Genomic DNA, 20,894 nt, shown 5'->3' on the forward strand with positions numbered 1-20,894 from the left:
TTACCTTTTGGGTTTTTGGCTAGCCGTTCTTCAAACTCCTTTTTGGCTTTTCTTATTACATTTTTACACTTAATTTGGCAGTGTTTATGCTCCTTTCTATTTACCTCACTAGGATTTGACTTCCACTTTTTAAAAGATGCCTTTTTATCTCTCACTGCTTCTTTTAGATGGTTGTTAAGCCACAGTGGCTCTTTTTTAGTTCTTTTACTGTATTTTTTAATTTGGGGTATACATTTAAGTTGGGCCTCTATTATGGTGTCTTTGAAAAGTGTCCAGGCATCTTCCTACTGTATTTTCCACTGCATGCATCCGATGAAGTGGGTTTTAGCTCATGAAAGCTTATGCCCAAATAAATCTTAGTCTCTAAGATGCCACAAGTACTCCTCGTTCTTTTTGCTGATATAGACTAACATGGCTACCACTCTGAAACTCTAGTCACTGTACCTTTTAATTTCTGTTTAATTAACCTCCTCATTTTTGCATAGTTCCCCTTTCTGAAATTAAATGCCAGAGTGTTGGGCTGTTGAGGTGTTCTTCCCACCACAGGAATGTTAAATGTTGTTATATTATGGTCACTCTTTCCAAGCGGTCCTGTTGTAGTTACCTCTTGGACCAGAGCCTGCACTCCACTCAGGACTAAATTGAGAACTCCTTCTCCCCTTGTGGGTTCCTGTACCAGCTGCTCCAAGAAACAGTCATTTAAAGTATCGAGAAATTTTGTCTCTGCATTTTGTCCTGAGGTGACATGTACCCAGTCAATATGGGGATAATTGAAATTCCCCACTATTATTGAGTTCTTTATTTTGATAGCCTCTCTAATCTCCCTTAGCATTTCATCGTCACTATCACTGTCCTGGTCAGGTAGTCGATAATAGATCCCTACTGTTGTAGTCTTATTAGAGTATGGAATTACTATCCATAGAGATTCTATGGAACATGTGGATTCATTTAAGATTTTTACTTCATTTGATTCTACATTTTCTTTTACATATAGTGCCACTCTCCCACATGACCTGTTCTGTCCTTCCGATATATTATGTACCCCAGAATGATTGTGTCCCATTGATTGTCCTCACTCCACCAGGTTTCTGTGATGCCTATTATATCAATATCCTCCTTTAACATGAGGCACTCTAGTTCACCCATCTTATTATTTAGACTTCTAGCATTTGTGTACAAACACTTTAAAAACTTCTCACTGTTTATTTGTCTGCCCTTTTCTGATGTGTCAGATTCTTTTTTATGTGAATGTTTCCCGTCTGGTCTGGCCCATACTTTATCCTCTTCCATCCTCTCCTCATGACTAAAACCTAGAGAATCTCTATCAATAGACTCTCTTCTAAGAGAAGTCTCTGTCTGATCCATGTGCTCCTCTGCAGCAGTCGGCTTTCCCCCCATTTCTTAGTTTAAAAACTGCTCTGCAACCTTTTTAATGTTTAATGCCAGAAGTCTGGATCCACTTTGGTTTAGGTGGAACCCATCCTTCCTGTATAGGCTCCCCCTATCCCAAAAGTTTCCCTAGTTCCTAATAAATCTAAACCCCTCCTCTCTACACCATCATCTCATCCACTCATTGAGACTCTGAAGCTCTGCCTGCCTACCTGGCCCTGCGTGTGGAACTGGAAGCAGTTCTGAGAATGCTACCATAGAGGTCCTGGATTTCGGTCTCTTTCCTAGCAGCCTAAATTTGGCCTCCAGGATGTCTCTCCTACCCTTCCCTATGTCATTGGTACCTACATATACCATGACCACCGGCTCCTCCCCAGCACTACACATAAGTCTGTCTAGATGCCTCAAGAGATCCGCAACCTTCACACCAGGCAGGCAAGTCACCATACGGTTCTCCTGGTCATCACACACCCAGCTATCTAAATTTCTAATGATCGACTCTCCCATTACTAACACCTGCCTTTTCCTAATGACTGGAGTTCCCTCCTCCGAACAAGATCAGCAGCTCTTTCTGAAGAGCTAATTATGGTCATGCCTCTCTTAACATCTGTCTCCTTCAGGGATTTAAATGCAGTCTGTTAGAATAAAACAGGCAATAGGATCTTCAGTTTTTCAAAAGTAAAAAAAAAAAAAGTATGCCAAGTTTCAGTTCTTAGCACTGAAAGAAATGTCTTCTTTCCATCAGGCCTTTGAGAACTGGAAACCTGACACATATCCTGACCGATCCTGTACTCCTCAAACCACTGACATACAGTGAAATTTTGGCTGCACAAGGAAAGCAAATTGAAATAATTTTTGTGTGTCTCAAAACACATTGTCAATTGCTTTTGGGGGACTGCACTGACTGTATATGGGACTCAGAAGCTGGGTGATTTTTCCTTGTTAATTACCAGTTTGAATCCTCCTTTCAGCCATTGAAATTCTGTACGCAGAAACAGCCCTCATCTGGTTTTTCCTTTCACAAGCGGGTTTTTCCTCCCATAAGCACATGTAGGGATTCAAAAAATAAACTTGTATCAAGGTTGTCCAGGGCAGCAAACTGTCATCTGTGACTTTCATTACTAATGCACTCCCTGCTCACAAGCTAAGGCCTTCTCCCATTACGCAGCCACACATTAACACTCAAAGGACACTTAACTGTCTCTCTCCTTTTTAAAAGGAGAGTTTTATCTGAACAGTGAGACTGGGCAGCCAATAGATCTTTTCTGGTAACTCAACATGGGGTCTCTTTCACACTTTCTAATATTAAACCCAGGGCACGATGACACTATCTTTAACAGGGTCATTGTCACACTCTAGTGGCAGACCAGATACAATTTTGTTTAAATCCCATTTAACAATCATTTATGTAGCTTTCCTCCTATCATTTTATCAAGTGACTTAGACAGTCCCCAGGCTTCAGTAGAAAGGAGTAGGCAGCAGGATCTAGATAATGAGGAGGACATTCAGGATATATAACAAAGCTGATCTATTTTCCCAGGATCTGTCCAGGAAGTGGGTTGGGATAGGGATGATGAGTGAAATCCTGTCTCCACTGAGGTGAGTGGCAAAACTCCCATTGGGACCTGGGTTTCACCCAGTGTAGGGAGAAGGGAATGACCCGATTTCTGGTGGGCGCTGGTTGTTTTTTTTAATTCTATACAGTCTCTATTTAGAAACATTTATTTTTTAATGCATTTGTGCTCAGAACTCAGGGTGAGCACACTTGGAAACTGAAATACTTTAAGCACAGTACATTTATATAGTGCTGCATGAGTTCCAGGCACTGTATAAACATTAACGAATTAATCCTCCCAACACCTCTATGAGGTAGGTGGATAAGTATGTTATTCCCTTTACAGATGGACGAACAGAGAGACAGGTGAAGTGACTTTGCCAAGGCCACGTGATGAATGAATTGGCAGGGCCAGGATCAAAACTCAGGACCTCCTGACTTTCAACCTTGTGATCATTCCCTCAGACTAAAGTAAATAAATTCCTAATCAGCAGCTTCTCTTTTTTCCCAGATCATTAAGGACATGATGCACAGTTTGTGACAGTACGGAAGCATACTGGAGACCTCACTACACTGGATGCTCGAATAGCTACGGTAGCATAAAAATATCCCCTACTAACTTCAGCAGAAGACTGTGCCCCATTCTGTGATCCATGTGTGTGTTCTCCAGACTTCCGGATTGCAATTCCTGTCTAGAAATGAAGCCATGAACCCTGAAAATGCTCAGGCTGCTGCATTTTGCACCAGCTGATCTTAAACAGATCATATGACTCCAATACTCTGCCTTCTGTACCATCTTCCCAATAAATACAGAATCCAGTTCTCTTTCCTGATATTCAAAGCTCTCCATGTAATTAGCCCAAGTTATCTGAGAGTTTGCTTCTCCCCAATGGCTATAACTGCTACCTTCCACTGGAACAATGAACCAGTGGGGATAGGTTGTGACTGCAGGGGACAGGATTTTCACAGGAACTGGACCTAGACTATGGAATTTACTCGCACAAGAAATAAGAATATTTGCTGTTGGCACACAATGAATAACCACTGTGTTGGCACACAGGGCCAGATCTGCTCTAAGGTATACAAGCGTGTCAGTCAGGGAAGGAGGGAGAGCTTCTTTCCCCAGCACAAGAGAGGAGAAGGATTATAATTTAATACTCAGGGGGCACTAAGGGGCAGACATATTCCTAAACCAGCTGGTGAACTGCATCCACAACTAGCATTGCCAGTTGCCCATCCAGGCCATCTGCCTCATTAACCTGGGATACCCTATACCTTTTGAAAATAGCAGCAGTGTGCAATTTGCCATTCACTCCCTCAGCCCAACCCAGGGACTCCTGCTCTGCCAGGAGTATTTGTGGGTCAGAGGATGCATCAAGCCAGCATTCCAGCTACCATACCCACTACTGACCAGGTTAGGATTTGGGCTGTTACTTACTGACAAATGGAAGGATAGCATTTGGCTATTTAATAGGTCTTGCTAGAATACATTTTAAAAAGAGGATGGGCTTTGAAAAAGTGTCTTCTGACCCTGAATTCAAACACTGCCAAGGAAGAGGGACCTGCTGAGATACTGAACTGCTTAACCTATTAGTGTTAGGGGAGAGGGACACCCACACAGGCTGTTTGTACAAATGGAATCTTAAAAACTGATTTAAAAACCCTCTGTCTGTAATATAAAGAATCAAGTGCAGGTTGTGGGCAGCAGCTATCCAGCTGGCATTTGCTTTTGGTAACAGTCTGAGCTTGAAATATGTCAGCTTAGCGCAGGGCAGTGTTTGGGGTGACTGAACCTCTCTGCTTTTTCTTTCCGTTGTGGGGGAGTGTTTCAAGGGAGGCCGCAACAGGTGCATCTGCAAACCCAGTGTGTGCAAATGCCCCCGTCAGCTCCCGTGTGTGTGATGTTTGTGCCAGCATGACGGATGCTGGCACATTTTTCAGGCATGCACATTGGGCTGCCCTTTGGAAATGTGACCTAGAATGTCTTCCCAACAGTGATGTCAGCAGCAACAACAACTCTATTACAAGACTAAGTCCAGAACAGGAGAAACAAATAGAATCAGAATCACTTTACAGAGGTGGGCCTAAAGCAGCTGAAGAGCCGCTCTAACTTATGACACTGGCTTAAAGTTCCTAAGTGCCCTTACACCAGTGGAGGACAGGCATAGCTCTGCTTGGCTTCACCATGCTCTCTCCCTCCCCGCATCAGTCCCACCTAGGAATGCCCATTCCCTCCCTCTATGCCAGAGAGAAGGGAGCAAGGGGCATAGAAGGCAATGATTTCACCTTTGCCATTTTTACCCTAGTGAAGAGTTCCCCTATGTGCAAAATGGCTGTAAACGGACAAGAGAATCCAACCCTAGAAACCATGTCATAATCTTGGTGCAATAACAACCACCTTTATTAAAATAATTTCCTCTTCAGATGTTTAGAAACACAGGTGTTGCTATACGTGGCTAGACCTTTGATCCAGCTAGTCTCTTGCAGTGGCCAGTGCTTGATGTTTCAGAGGGATGTGATTCCCCATCCTGCCATCAATCATTCTTACTGTAATGAGAGTAGGAATTTTGAAGTAGGAACCAAAGTTACCCATAGTGTTGTACAGGGAATCATTGTATGTAGTGAGCCTTATCAGCAGAAGCACATTGCACTTGGAGCGAGGCAGACAAGCCAGCAGCACCTATAAAAGTGTTTACTGTCTTTTCTTATGTTATAATAGCAAGTTGGCAGCAGCTATTACATGGTGTCAGAAAACACTGAAAGTAAGAAAAGAGTAGAAGAAAACTGAAAAGAAATGGACCAACTAAAGCCTCCAGGAAAGCATTTGAAGAAAATGGAGAAAGTGGAAGGAAGGATTAGAGCTGGACAACATTGCAAGTGGCACTGACAAAAACAATGAACGGCCGCAAACAGCATTATTTATTTCTTTGGTAGGTGAAGAAAACAGAGGAGTATTTAATACTTTTCAATTTGATGATGTAGCAGATAAAGAAACAAAAACCAGATCATACAGAATATGTTTAAGGCATACTGTGCACTGCAAAGAAATATGTGTGGGAGTCACAAATTTTTCACCAGAAGTCAGACGGATGGGAGAGTATAGACCAATATGTAACTGATTTAAAACTGGCAATACAATTGTGGAGAACTGTGTGAGTAACTCATTAAAGACTGCATCATGTGTGATGTTGCATCAGACTCAGTTCAAGCTAGGTTGTTGTGGGATAGTAATTTAATCCTTGAATGTGCTGTGGACATATGACATGCAGATGAAATGACTGCAAAACAACTGAAAGGCCTGGATGAACTGGAAAAAACACATGCACATATTGCAGCATACGTCCACCTTTACTAAGCACCCAGACACAGCCATCAACTGGAGGGGCGTCCTGCAACTAATAAAAGCCTGTGATCGAGAGAAGGGAAAAGAGCAATCAGAGAGGCAACTAAAGGTTGTTATAAATGCAGCCATAGTCATGCCATTAGGTAGCCTCCTACACACGAGCAAGAATGCTGAAGATTTGGCAAATACAATCATTTTGCTAAAAAGTGCAACTGGAAGACAAAAGTACCAGGGCAAAGAGATGTTTAACCTCACAGAAGCAGGTGAGCACTTGTAAGATATGTTCCTCAGCATGCTAAGTACTGAGCCTCCCAAGGATGAGTAGAATGTGGATTTGCTTATTATTGATAACAAAACTATGAATTTTAAAATCAATACTGGGGCACAGGCCAAAGTGATGTCTGTAAAGTGATACAACATTTTAATGGCCGAACTCCTTCTCAACTCAAGTATTCAGCTGATAATATACTCAGGGGGAAAACTGCAAGTATGTGGTGAATGCAACTTGGACTGTGAGTATTGGCATGAGAAAACATTGATGGAATTTCAAGTGGTAGAATTTGACTCCAAAGCTATATTGGGCTTACAGGCAGTGACAAATTTAAACTTAGGGCAGAGAGTCAATATGATAAAGAAGAACCAGAAGGTGAATGGAATACATTTAAAGAATACAAGGATTTATTTGAAGGTGAAGGGTGCTTTCCAGGTAAGCACACCATAAAGATGAACTCGCAAATACCACCTGCAGTTCATGCACTTTGCAAACTTGCATTGGCATTAAGGGACAAAATAGAAAAAGAATTGCTCTGCATGGAACAGTTGCAAGTAATAAGAAAAGTGCAAGAACCTACAAAATGTCAATTCCATACTAACTATAGACAAACCAGGTTGAGATAAAATAAAAGTATGCTTGGATGCAAGAGATATGAATAAAGTGATACAAAGGGAACATTTTCAATTACTTAAAGGAGAACTCACTAGCAAGTTAGCAAAAGCTACAGTTTTCCCTGTCTTAGATGCCAGTAGTGGATTTTGGCAAATACAGCTGGTTGACAAAATTCTAGACTGTTCACTCAACACACCATTTGGCAGGTACATGTTCACCAGAATTCCTTTTAGCATCTGTTCGACTCCTGAAGTATTCCAAAGAATGCTCCAACAGACATTTGAAGGTCTGGAAGGTGTTGACTTTTATATAGATGACAAACTGGTCTGGGGAAATACCAGACAAGAACATGATGAAAGGCTCAAGAAAGTTCTAGACAGGTATCATGAAAGGCACCTATGACTGACTGAACAAGAGCAAACACAAATGGGCTCTGACAGAGATAAAATATTTGGGAGCATTCCTTGACCACAGAAGGTTATTTATCTTGAGAAAATTATCCTGCATCTGTCAACAGTAGCAATTCCTTTAAGACAACTGTTGGGAAAAGATGTCAAGTTCACCCATATGCCAATACATGACATGGCATAGGAGCATTTGAAAGAATTGTTTACAAGGGCACCCGTACTGAAGTACTTTCATGTCAAAGAGCAGTTGCTGTGCCAGAGGATGCGAGTTCTACTGGATTAAGGGCTATTGCTGCAAAAGGTGGCTCCTGTTGTTTATTGCTTCTAAAGCTCTGACAACTACCCAACAGAATTATGCCCAAATAGAAAAGGAAATGCTGGCAATAGTATTTGGCTGCACTTGATTTCGTCAGCTCATCTATGGGAAAAAAGTAGCCATGGAAAGAGACCACACAGCTCCTATGGCCATTTTCAGAGAACCTTTGCACAGTACTCCACCAAAGATTCAAAGATGGTTGCTAACACTCCAGAAATATCAACTGAAAGTTGGATACAGACCAGGAAAAGTGTTAGCAATTGCTGATGCTTTATCCAGAGTGTCCAGATTGCACAGTGAAGGAGTAAGTTCAGAAGAAGCTGATATTGCAATACATCTCATGATGTCTTACTTGCACATTTCAGAACAGAAATTGAAGGAATTTCAGACAGCTACTGCAAATGATGTCCTGCAAACCTTAAAAAAACAATTTCCCAAGGATGGCCAGACCATAGAATGGAAGTACCAGAGGACAATTGTGCTTATTGGTCATAGAGAGAGGAACTAAGTATGCAAGATGGACTTGTCTTTAGAAGAGATAGAATCATAGTACTAGAATATCTCAGAAAGGAGATCTCATCTTGTATTCATAAGAGTCATATGGGAGCAGAGCTATGTAAAAAGAGAGCTTTGGATGCTGTCTATTGGCCAGACACATGTAGTCAAATTGAGGACACAGTATAGTCTTGAAACACGTTAAACCTTCAGAAACAAAGATCAAAAGGAGCTAGTGTTACCACATGAGGTCCCAACAGACCATGACAGAAACTTGGCATGAACCTGTTTAAATGTCAAGGTACAGATTATCTTATTCTGGTTGATTATTATTCAAAATACTTGGAAGTCTGCTTGTTTCAGGACACCACAAGGGTGTCTGTCATCAGACACTGCAAGTCTATAATTGCAAAGTATGACATACCTTGGTGAGCTCACTAGTGACAATGGACCACAATTTGGCTCTAGAGACTTTAAAACTTTTACAAAGCAATGGGACTTTATTCACAAAACATCACGTCTGTTATTCCTACAATTGAATGGAATGGCTGAGAGAGCAGTTCAAACTGTGAATCAGATTCTTAAAAAAATCTAGTTTGGGTAACACACATCCGTATCTTATTGGATAGGTGTTATTGGAATACTCCTATAGGAGGTTGAAGATCACCTGCTTGACTCCGTATGAGAAGATGTTTAAAGACCAGATTGCCAACTTCATCAAAGTTGTTGCAACCCAACCTGATGCAAGGAGATATACAAACTAGCCTAAAATTGAGACAAGCAAAGCAGAAATATTTCTTTGACAAATGTGCAAAGCTGTTATCACAAGAAAATGGAGACACTGTTTGTATTCGTCAAAAAGAAACATGGAAACATGCAAAGGCGGTTGACCAACACGCTGCTCCCAGATCTTGTCTCATTGAGACAGAAGAAAGGGATGTCTACAGAAGATACAGAAAGAATTTGATGAACCCTAAAAGAACTGTGCAGGAGGGGAATGAATATAGGGGACAAACAGAAACTGTATCAACATTCAACTCAAATACAAGCTCAGTCTACTGAATCTACTGAGACTCAAGTGGTCAGTTCGAATACAGAAAAGAAGTGGGACACTGATAATCCTGATACTACCTCAAGGCAGAATTATAAGAAAATCTATTAGATACATTGGATACCGAGACTCTTAAGGATTCAGATTAGCGTTATGGATGCTAAATTAAGTAGACACGTTAAGTAAAAATGTTGAAATGTAGTTAAATTGTATGGATTTTTACAAAGGGTGGAAATGTAATGATAGTAGGAATGTTATGGGTAATTTTGGTTCCTACTCTAGTATTGTATGGAGGGAATCATTATGCAGTAAGCCTTATCAGCAGATGCACTTTGCTTGCACTTGGAGCCCTGCCGGCAACCCAGCAACCTATCTGGACAGTTCTCAGCAACGAGTTAAGTGTTTACAGTTACATAAAAAGTCTTGAGTATCTTTCCTTATGTTATAATGGCAAGTTGGCAATAGCTATTACACTTACCTCTGCAAGGTTCTGGTAGAAGAGCATGAGGAGGAGTGTGGTCTGCAGTTTCTCCCGTCTACTCTGAGACAGATCTTTGATCCGATTCCTCCTCTCAAGTACAGAGTTCAGTTTGTGCTGGATCCTTATCCCCTCCAGCCCACCATCCTTCTGCAGCCTCTTTGCCTGATCCTGAAGAGATGTCACCTGGTAAGGGAACAAAACTGAAATCACCAGCTGTGTCCCTTAACACGTGGAAGGATACCACAGAACAGTTTCCTTTCTCTGTCCCCATTCTTACCATACTAAAAAGATGGTCCCTTCTGGAAGAACCGAGAAAGGCAGGAACAAGCTAAAATAACATTGTAACACATCTGTGGCCACCTTGGATTTCCCATTTGCCACTATGCTGCATATCATGGCCACTTTGACCTACACAGCAGCTACATGGGTTAAAGGAGGATCTCCACTAATTGACAGCAGCTTTGGAACTATTACACACAGCTGCGCAGTTCTGCTGATATCCCAAAGAGGGCAGGGGAAAACACACACACACACCCATTTCATTGCTAGTTTTGCAGACACACACACTGTATATATTTACATAATCCTTGCCCCATGGTGTTCTGTGCTAACTAATATATATTCTTGCTCTAAAATTTTGTTTTTGAGGAAGGAATAGGAACATATGCTATTAGCAGCATGTAGATCATAAAATATTAGGGTTGGAAGGGACCTCAGGAGGTCATCTAGTCCAACTCCCTGCTCAAAGCAAGGACTAATCCCCAGACAAATTTTTACCCCAGTTCCCTAAATGACCCCCTCAAGGATTGAACTCACAACCTTGGGTTTAGCAGGCCAATGCTCAAAGCACTGAGCTATCACTCCCCCCATAGTCCAGAACTCATTCTAGATTTCCTCTGGTTAGTCTCAGCATTCCGATCATTGGGAATTTTCTTACAGGTATAAGACACTAGAGCCAGGATAAAACCATGGACTGTTTATTGCTTTCCTTCCACTTCTCAGCCTTCTTATTTCATTAGACTTCATTAAGACTTTCCTGCCTGCCCAGCATTCTCTAGCTGGCTTAAGCATATCAGCCCAACCAACAAGTCTGTGCTTTGCCCACAAGACAAGACTCTTCCACTGTACTTGATACATGATTCTTCATTTTACCTTTTCATCCTGAGAGGTCAGAATCTTCTCAAAAGCCTCGTGTTTCCTGATCAGCCTTTCCACCTCATCTACCGAGTTTCCCAGGTCACTGGTTTTCAAATAAATCTACAAACAAAAGTTGAATTAGTTTCTAGCCAACTTTGCTGTAAGTGAAAATTGGGTGAATCTGACGCATTCTAGCACCTTTGGGAATGAGACATTAACACCAGCACTGACAATGTGCTCCAGAAAGGAGCAGACATTAAACAACTAATGGAAGAAGGGGAGACATTGCAGAAAAAAACAACTTACCAGTATAAAATGGTAGAGCTGCACATTTCTGGGCAAAGTGGAGGTGTGTTGAGAGAAAGGTTTGAGGACGCTTGTATATCTCTTGCATAGTTCAAGCTAGTACTATCACTCACTGTTTGAGAGAGTGTTGGAAGAGCTGAGGATGCGGCTGATACATTAGTAGAGCTAAATGAAGAATAGGGAAGTGTGAGTGTGGAGGATGGTTGCACAGCACCTGCCTGCAATGTGTTTGGCTCCAGCCAATGTTGTGTGCTTCAGAGAGACCCTAGACTGGAATAGCAGGGACAGCTTTTGGAGAACCGAGCTCTGCACCAGTGGCTTCAGAAATTGTTTGTATGTTTGCTGAATACGCCACATGGATCTCCAGAGCACTGAGCTGTATTTCACATCTTAGCCTGGTTTTAGAGAAATCAATTGCATGAATAGGTGTTTCCCATACCTTCTATAACTAATGCATTTTTCCCCAAATGCAAAATAAACACACAATCAATTCCCCTTGAGGGGGGAAAAACAAAACTCTTCTGCAGGAAGCGTGTATTTCCTTGGAATGAATTGCTCTTTAGTTCAGTCTCCTTTTTACTGAGTGCAAAAGGCAGGACAAAAACTTTAATGGATTAGATGGTTATAGCAAGGCTTGGCCAGGGATTAGTGGCAGGCTTGGTGCTCAGTGGGGTAGTCACTGGACAAACATATGGCTGCACAGACAGTTTCTAGTTTTGCAGAGAGGGAAGAGAAGTCTGAGACCAAGGTATAATTTAAAGGAATGAAGAGAAGGGAAAAAATAGAACAGAATCAAAGAAACAACAGGAAGATCAACACTCCTGGAAGAAGCCCCACTGGGAATATTGGCAAATTGGTATTGCACAATATATATGTGCATGGGAAAAATGATATTGTCCAGAAAGAGTTCTCACAATTTGCAAAAGATTCCAATTCAGTCTCATCTCAGTGTGTAATATATACCAGGACAAAGATATTCTTACACAGCTACACTGGAAAACCAATGGTGAAACCATTTGTCTGGCCAGAAATATCAAACAATCTTCCGGTCCCACCCAGTAGCTTCTAGAGGAGAGGCTTACCTTACATACTTTACATACAGTGTCAGCCAGACCTCCTGCTGAGGCTGGAAGCTCTGGATACAGTTGGATCAACTGACTGAAATCAAGTCCTGGACTCACCTTCCAATTCATTTTTTGGAAGTGAACTTGAGATAAATATTTTGTATACACAGACAAGTGTACAGGGAAGTATTTAGCCCAATCTAGATTTATTAGCTGGGCTGCATTAATCCACTTGTGAGTATGAGAAGACAGGTTAAAAATACCCTCATAACTAAATTTTAGTGGAGGGGGACCTCCATAGACCATGTCCAGGCTCTTAATAAGTCTGTCTCAAAAAGTGTTGGGTTGGATAAAGGGGTGGATCATCATCAAAGCCTGTTTCATATTAAAACTAATCACACTTTAAAGCAAACATTGTTGTCCCTCATACTCTGGCTCCTCCTACCTAACCTACAGTTCAGGGGTGTGGAATAAAGATGCTAAGACTTTTGTTTGTTTTAATGTTCTTCTTTGGTTGAGCCTTGCAGAGAAAAACTTCATCCATTGCACTTTTGATCTGTCTCCTGTACAGTCTAATAGCTACCCTATGCCTTGTACAACTGACATCCCATAGTTACCACCAGAGTTAGTCACCTTGGAAATCTATTAGTCCTGGACTCTGAGCAATTCTGCTTCCCACTACAGTCACCCTTTTCTTCCATCTGAAACTGCATTGCTTGCATACTGTGTCTCCACTGCAGAAGCTGCTTTAAAGGCATATCACTTCCTTTGCCATGTTTTATGGAAGGGGTAGGCAACCTGTGGCATGTGAGCTGATTTTCAGTGGCACTCACACCGCCCGGGTCCTGGCCACTGGTCCGGGGGGCTCTGCATTTTAATTTAATTTTAAATGAAAGCTTCTTAAACATTTAAAAAACCTTATTTACTTTACATACAACAATAGTTTAGTTATATATTATAGACTTATAGAAAGAGACCTTCTGAAAACGTTTAAATGTATTATTGGTATGTGAAACCTTAAATTAGAATGAATAAATGAAGACTCGGCACACTACTTCTGAAAGGTTGCCGACCCCTGTTTTATGGCTTAGCTACAATTTCAGAAAGGAAAAATCCACCTGAGAAATGGAAACATGTCACATTAGACACAGTCGTCAGAGTCTGTACAGCTTTTCACAGGTGCACCTCCAGGCCTGTTTATATGACTATTTTCCAGTGGTATCTGTTTCAGATTCTGGGGCACATGGAGGGAGGAGTGAGCAGCCATCCACCTCCCCACTATCGAATCTGTGGTGGGCAAAGGAGAGGGTGGAAAAGGGAGTTGGTTCATCATCAACTTCTCCCTACTAAAGCCACTGGTGACATTTGACAGAATGAGTGGGGACAGTGAGCTGTTGCTATTGGACAGTTTTGTAACTTGCTCCTACTTCCACAGTGGTTTCTATGGATGCAGAATATAGAGCACGGAAAGCCTGAGGCAAGCCCCATTGAACACAATGGAAGAAGTCCCAGTGACTTCGCTGGGCCTTGAACGAAGCTACCACAAAGCAGTGCATCTAACTGTATTGAAACAAAAGAGAATCAGCACACAAGCCTCCGGTATTGTAGGAGTGGTTCCATTAGTGCTGATATGGTTGGAAGAAAGCAACACCAACAGTGCGAAGCACCCTGCTGAAGGAGTTTGTGTGTGGTGAGAAACTTTCCTTTCCTCATTTAAACTGAAAACTAGATGAGATTTTAAGAATGAGGCGAACTGCAGCACTTTGCCATTAAAGCATTTGCTGTAACAGTCTGAAAGCAGAATGGAAACTGGCTCTCAGACGCTGACACAGGCCCTTTGCCAGTTAAGTCTTTCTTTTTTCTTTTTCTTTTTTTTTCCCTTGGCAATAGAGAACTGCCTGTCAGAGGTCCCCAAACTCCTACTTTTAATGAGAAATGTTAATTTCAAATAAAATGAACTGTATTGTTTTCTCCAGATAACTAGCCAGGGCCCCACACTGCATACAAGGGGCATAAGCTTTCTTTCAGGTTTGTTTAAGTGTTTTTGTTCTGAATCACCGCTGCCAAATTCTTAGAGAACAAAAAAAAACAAAACAAAAAGCCACAGATTAGAACATTCACTATAAAACAGCCTCCCTTTTCAAATGAAAATTTGCAAAGACTCCTAAAAAGCCACAGAGTGGACCTAGCCCTTCTGAGATTTAAAATGGAACATTTAACAAACAGCCAAGTTGTTAAAAATGCAAAGTGCTGAAACGAACTGAGATTTTCATTCTGTTTCAAATGGAGTTTCATTCTCCCTGAGTTCATTGTAAATGAATGTAACTATATTGTCATTGTGACACCACAGGTCAGTACAGTGCTAAGCACAGAGTTATGTAGGTCCATCATGTCAAAATAAATTCCTATTTTAAACTAAAAAGGCACAACATATGCACTAACCTGGCCGACCAGACCAGATATTTGGGAAAACCCAAAGGAAACATTCTGGTTATTAGTATGCTGTCTGGGCACTACAACCTTAAGTTCACCAGCTCATCACACAGACCCGTCAGTGGATGTTGCAGCTCAGAGCGAAGTTTGTCTTTCAAGAAATATTATTTTTTCCCAGAACAAGAACTATTGTAACTCAGCACTTGACTGAATCCTTCAACCACTCACTTCCTGAGCTGCTTCTCTCTGACCAGCTCCAAGTATTCTACCCATCACACCACAAATCTTGGAACCAATGCAATTGTTCCACACATGGAACTCCAGTTGAAGGCTCTGGGAGTTCTAAGTGTGGCCAATGGCAGGAATACACCAATCGCTAACAGTTTTAGGCTCCTGAAAAGCCTTAAAGCTGATAGGGAAGTTCTCTGCTAGTGTGGGGAGCAACTGCAGGGATCAACTTGGTCTATAGTCTGATGAAAGTACACTAAAAGCAAAAATTTAAAGGAGGAAAAACAAGATTACATTTTTTTAGCAGAAGTAAATAAAGCACTTAATACACTTAATATTTCACAATTATTTGTTTACTATGCTGTATTGAGTAGAAGGTACAATTACAGTATGATACCTTTTATTTTAAGTTGAATAAGACACACCATGTTTGTAAAAATATATACATATGTCTCACATACTAAAGTCACTCTGCTTTTGGCCTCATGCCTCACAATGCATTTGAGGTGCATTTATATTACATACATTTATGGATGCTCTTCCCCATCCTTCTGTTTGTATGTTATTTCTTACATATATGAATATAAATACATGACATGGCCCTTGACTGAAATACACATGGGAAGCACACAGAACTCAGTCAATATTCAGTTTCTAGTATTGCTATAATGCAAAAAACCTATCCCATAAGTGATAGGTTTAAAAACAGAATCCTAACACTTTTACAGTATCAACATTAAAATGTGCACTTATGATACCTTCTGCTTGAAAACTTATACTAAATTCCCCTTCAACTCCTCCAGGCCTTCATTAGTAGAGACACTGTGAAGATGTCCAGATTTTAGAGAGACAAAATTCCCTTCTCTCTCTCTAGGTCAAAAAAAGTAGTTTCTTTCTATGCACTTAAACATATTAATTTTGCAAACCAAGGGGTACTTATTAAAAGTTAAAGCGAAAGGAATTATCCATTTAGAAATAAACACAACTTGACAAATTAGCAAATAAAAATTGTGATACAGGAAAATCTAAGAGAATAGACTGATGGTATCTACAGGTTCCCACAGTGACTGGCAAAGAGAAAAACCAATTCTTGTCTCAAAAGGTTTGATCCTGAAAGGGGCTGAACATTTAAATACATGCATACATTTAAGCACACAAGCAACTCCATTGACACTGGTGGGACTATTCACACATTTAAAGTTAAGCTTGTGCTTTGCTGGATCAGATCACAATGCTCAGCATCTTGCAGGATCAAGCTCAATTGTGGCCATAAAGACAACAAAACAAAAATGGCACAGACAAGTCTACTCCACTAGATAAGTCATCTCTAGGTAATAGGAGCATACCAGGAGGAAAACAAGGAGGAATCCACATGGCTTGGCTAACCAAGGTCTGTTCGCAAACGTTCCTAGAATGGAATGGATATCTTTACCACTCTCCTCCCAGCTCCAAAGGAGGCAACGTTCACAGCGATAGATGGACACCATGTACCCCTGCCGGCTCTGTGTGGCACATTTGCAGTGCAGGCTGGTATGTTTGTTAAGAGGTTGTCAGGAGCTACGGTTCCTACAGTGCATGCATCCTGGGAAGGCCTTGAACCAGATGTTGCCCAACGTTGTTGTGAAGAGAGCAATTCTGGACAGCAAACTGGATTCACTGATAGGGAGAGGCCAGCCCCAATCCCAATGGGGTGAAGGGGTGGGCCAGGTGCATCCAGATCACGTGATTTGATAAAGATGGTGGGTGCTGGACTTTTTCTGAATTCTCTTACCACGTGGATAGGCACAGTAGTCCAAGGGGTGGCAAGTATCAGGGTTATTTTGGAAATCTTGTGGTGAGCTGGCGTTAGCCTTTCACATGGAGTATTCCCAAATGCTGTCTCAGATGAAGGGTTGTTTTGAAAGATAATCAGATCGGGATCTAAATCAGTGTTGGGGACCTCACTTCCACCAACAGAACTTTCTCTTCTAGTCAGCACAGCTGGTGTCAGCCATATTTCTCTGGAGACTGTTTGCTGGGGAAGGCCAGGGCACTCGGCAGAGGAAGTCACATGAAATCTTGTAATCTGAAGAGCAGGAGACCCAGGTGAGGAGAAATCTTGTTTAGACACCTGGGATCCTGTTGGGAGACCAGCAGATGTACCAGACATCTTCTCTAGTTGTGGCACTAGAAGACTGGAATGAGCATGGTTGCTCACTTGAGTATCAGTTCTAAAAGGCTTTATTGCCAAGCTGCAGGTTGAAATGTAGAGCTTCACTGAAGCATGGAGGTCTGGAATTGGAACACTGCATTGACTGTAGCCACGTTGGGGTGGGGCTGAGCTACGAGATGCCAGCGTTGCATGCATCCTTTTGCTATGGAGTGGTGAAACAGCTGGAATGGCAGACAGAGCAACATCTAGACGTGACGTCCAGCTTGGTGGGGCTTTTGAGGAAGAAGCAGCAGAAGGCAAAGACACTGAAAGCTTCATGGGACCATTTTTATCAGTGGAAGAATGACAGGCACTTTGATCTCCTACTGAGCATTGCTTACAAGATGTGGGCGTGGACCAAATGCCAAAACTCCCACATCCGCTGCCCCGAGAGTCTCTGCAAAGATTGGAACATGTAGATGCCATGTCAGAAGGATTCATGCATGGGTTATCTTTCCTGAAAACTTTCCTCCTATTTGTTTGAGCCAGGGTGACATCTAACCTTGAACAGTAAACCCCAGAAGATACGTTGCTTGGTGGTAAGGTGACATTTCTTGGAGTACTCTCTGTTGCTGATTGACCAGCTGGAAGATACCACGCTGAAGATGGCATCTTCTGGAAAGGCCGTCCCTGCACAGCTGATTCAAAGGTTGGTGGTGGGGTCACTCTACTGGAAGACAACATCACTTCCACAGTGGAAACATAGATTGGTGCAGATGAGGTCTTGCAGTGATGGTCTCTGCATGACATCCTGCAGCTCAGTCCTAAACTGTGCAAAACCAAAGCAATAGAAACTTGCCTTTTCCCCTATTTTTACAATAAACTCCTAATCCTTGTTCCTTTGGCACTGGAAATTTCCATTCTTCCTCTGCTGTGAAGGAGTGAGAGGTTAATAAACATTCCTCGTGAAAAAAAAAAGATAAACTAAAGTATCCACATTCAAAATAAAAAGCTCTATTCCTCCAATGCTACCACCATCACCACCTATCCCGTCTGCAAAACGATATGAGCATGTGATGATCTGAAAGATAAATTATCAAGCATGAGTCTCTGCTCTCTGACAGTCAGACTGCAGACAGAGGAGGAGTGAGCCAAGAATGCTCGCCAGAGACAGACCGTGAATTTGCCGTTATGTCTTCTGTGAAAAAACCCAAAGCAGCTAACCTAAGCAACGCATCTGTTGCCTTGAAATAGTTGGGAGAAGGCAGAGCATATAGAGCTCTGCTTCTGTTAAAAAACAAAGCAAGTTTATTCTCTTTTCATCTCTCTCAGACGCTGTCTGTCTGCACTCAGAATGGCAAGATCTCCATTCACAGGTCTTAGGAGAATTTCCTAAAACTGTTCCAAGCAATGGCACAACAGAATTCAGCAATAAAAAAAGATAGCTGTTTGCCTAATTTCCTCCACATGTGCTCTATTTTCTTTAGCACAGAACGATCCTAGACTAAACCCTGCTGAAATCCTTCGAAGGTTTAAGTAACTTGGATGTAACATAAGATGCTGGCACGAAGTCAAACCTGTCACACTGGCATGGAGAACGAATGAGAAAGCAGTTCTAGTTTAAAACACTGTGGGCTGCTTACCTTTTTCCTTCCCCTATTCCTTGCTGCTGGAAGAGACTTTGTTTAAGGTATATGCAGCATGTTCTGTGTATGTAAACAACCCGCAACAGGGGTCTGACTGAAGCAACTGTGTTAAAGAGACGCATGCACATTCCCCAGACATGTGGCTACACAAAGACACAGCTAAGTAATGCCACCCACCCACCCACAAAAAGTCAGAAAGGAGGGAAAAGAGTTGTGAAATGTCTGCCTGCCTGATGGGGATCCTTTTTAAACAGGTGTTCACTTCGGTCTGTTCCAAGACCAGCAAATGACAAAATCCTCCTTGTGAAAGTGATTTGGAAGTCCACAACTGAAGCCTCAGGGGCAAAAGAGGGAATAAAAGCTTGTTATGAAATTAGACAGACAACACGGCTACCACTACACTTGTTAAGAAATGGCAGTTTAAAGTGCTCTCCTTCATTCCTGCCCATGCCGCCAAGGAATTACTCAGCCACATTTTAGCTCTGCATAGGCATAGTAGTGCTCAGTCTGATGGAATAAATCCCCCATCTGCTGTTTTAATGGATATGCATATAATACAAACTAAATAAATACTGATGTGCAGCTTTATCAAACTGACCCAGTAGATGGATGGAATCAGCTGCAGAGGATACCAACACATCTCTTGATACTCTCCCTTTATTCAAATAAATGTCCAGAGGCAGAACCTGAGGCAAGATCTGTGTGAAGAATTCCCATGTGGAGAGAGAAGAGAACAGAAGTGAGAACCTTAGTGCTAAGTAGAGCACAAGCACAGAACAAAAAGACAGTCCCTGTCATAAAGACTTTAGACAACCGACAACACATGGGTACAGACGGACCGTATTGGAGTACTAGGCAACAATGAGACAGTGGCTTGTCAACCTGATTGGCTCTGCTGTTGTATTTCTTTATAAATGCCACTCCTTAAGGGAAAGCTCTCTCACTGAAGAGTGCCTTATATTTGGAGCTTAACATATTCAGGCTTGGGCTCTGTCTTGTCTCTCTTGGCAAGGAGTTGAATAGCCAGGTTCAGTCATGGAGAACTCTGTTCCCCAGCCTAATAGCCTAACCCTGCATCTCTCTCTCCAGCTTCAGAATCACTGCAGGGTGTAGCTGATTTTGTAGGGCCATGGAGGATGAGGTGGTCTCCACAGTTGCCAGGTCCCATGCCATTACAGGTTTTAATAAGTAAAATCAGGACTTGGTGTTGTGGTTTAAAATGAACAGAGAACCAGTGAAGTTTGCAAAACAGAGGTAAGATGTGTTGTTATCTGAGTTCTTTACTTTTGAGGCATGCTGATACATGCTAGACCAACTTCAGCCTTTCTGTGGCATTTTTATTCAATATCAGATGAAAGGAGTTACAGCAGATTAATTTTGAGGTGAAAACGAAGAATTTCCTGGGTGGAAGAAAAGCATTCCTCAATACTGTGGCAAACTGCCAGGAGTAGTGATCAGTCCAATCTGACCCAGAGGCTTCATACCAGCTTGAGCATCTGTTTTCTCTTACCCTATGTTTTAGTAAATTACGTGTCTTCCCTTTGTCACCAACATCATTTATGTGTTTCTTGTGTTAAGTTTTAATCATCTGCTCTTCATCCATCAACAGATCTCTTCCAGGTATTGTCACATCTCAGGCTATGTCTACATGACAAATTAGGGGTGTGATTCACAGCTTGTGAGAGCCTGCATGCGAAAGATAGTCATATAGCCACAGTAGCACAGGAAGCAGCAGCAACAAGTACATACTCATGGAGTTCAGGTGGGTTTGTATGTGAGGCAGCTGGTCCATGCTGCCATTGTGCATCCTACACTACTATTTTTAGCATTCTAGTTCAATGAGAGCTAGTGCAAGTATGTCTACATGAGCTAGGAATCACGCCACAGCTTGCAGTGTAGCCATAGTCTCAGTGATGATAGAGGCTATGTCAATGAGAAGGAAGATGCACAGTTGGCTATCAACCACATATTGGGGCACACAAACCCATGATATCTCATAATCTGATTAGTCTCATGTAGGTGCTTT

The 20,894-nt window shown here is 41.9% G+C and overlaps 1 protein-coding gene across 10 annotated transcripts in view; it reads right to left on the minus strand.

Annotated features, from left to right (window-relative positions):
* The window catches only part of SPTBN5 (spectrin beta, non-erythrocytic 5), a 148,415-nt gene that overhangs the window by 56,107 nt on the left and 71,414 nt on the right, over positions 1-20,894 (minus strand). For all 10 annotated transcript variants that reach the window (XM_039536865.1, XM_039536861.1, XM_039536863.1 and 7 more), the window contains 2 exons: positions 11,076-11,180; positions 9,921-10,106 (listed from right to left, as the gene is read on the minus strand). In XM_039536865.1, coding sequence (XP_039392799.1) covers positions 9,921-10,106; positions 11,076-11,180 — 291 coding nt within the window. The remainder of the gene's footprint in view (positions 1-9,920; positions 10,107-11,075; positions 11,181-20,894) is intronic.

The sequence above is a fragment of the Mauremys reevesii genome, linkage group 4 (assembly GCF_016161935.1).
Source record: "Mauremys reevesii isolate NIE-2019 linkage group 4, ASM1616193v1, whole genome shotgun sequence".
In the NCBI taxonomy this organism is placed as follows: Eukaryota; Metazoa; Chordata; order Testudines; family Geoemydidae; genus Mauremys; species Mauremys reevesii.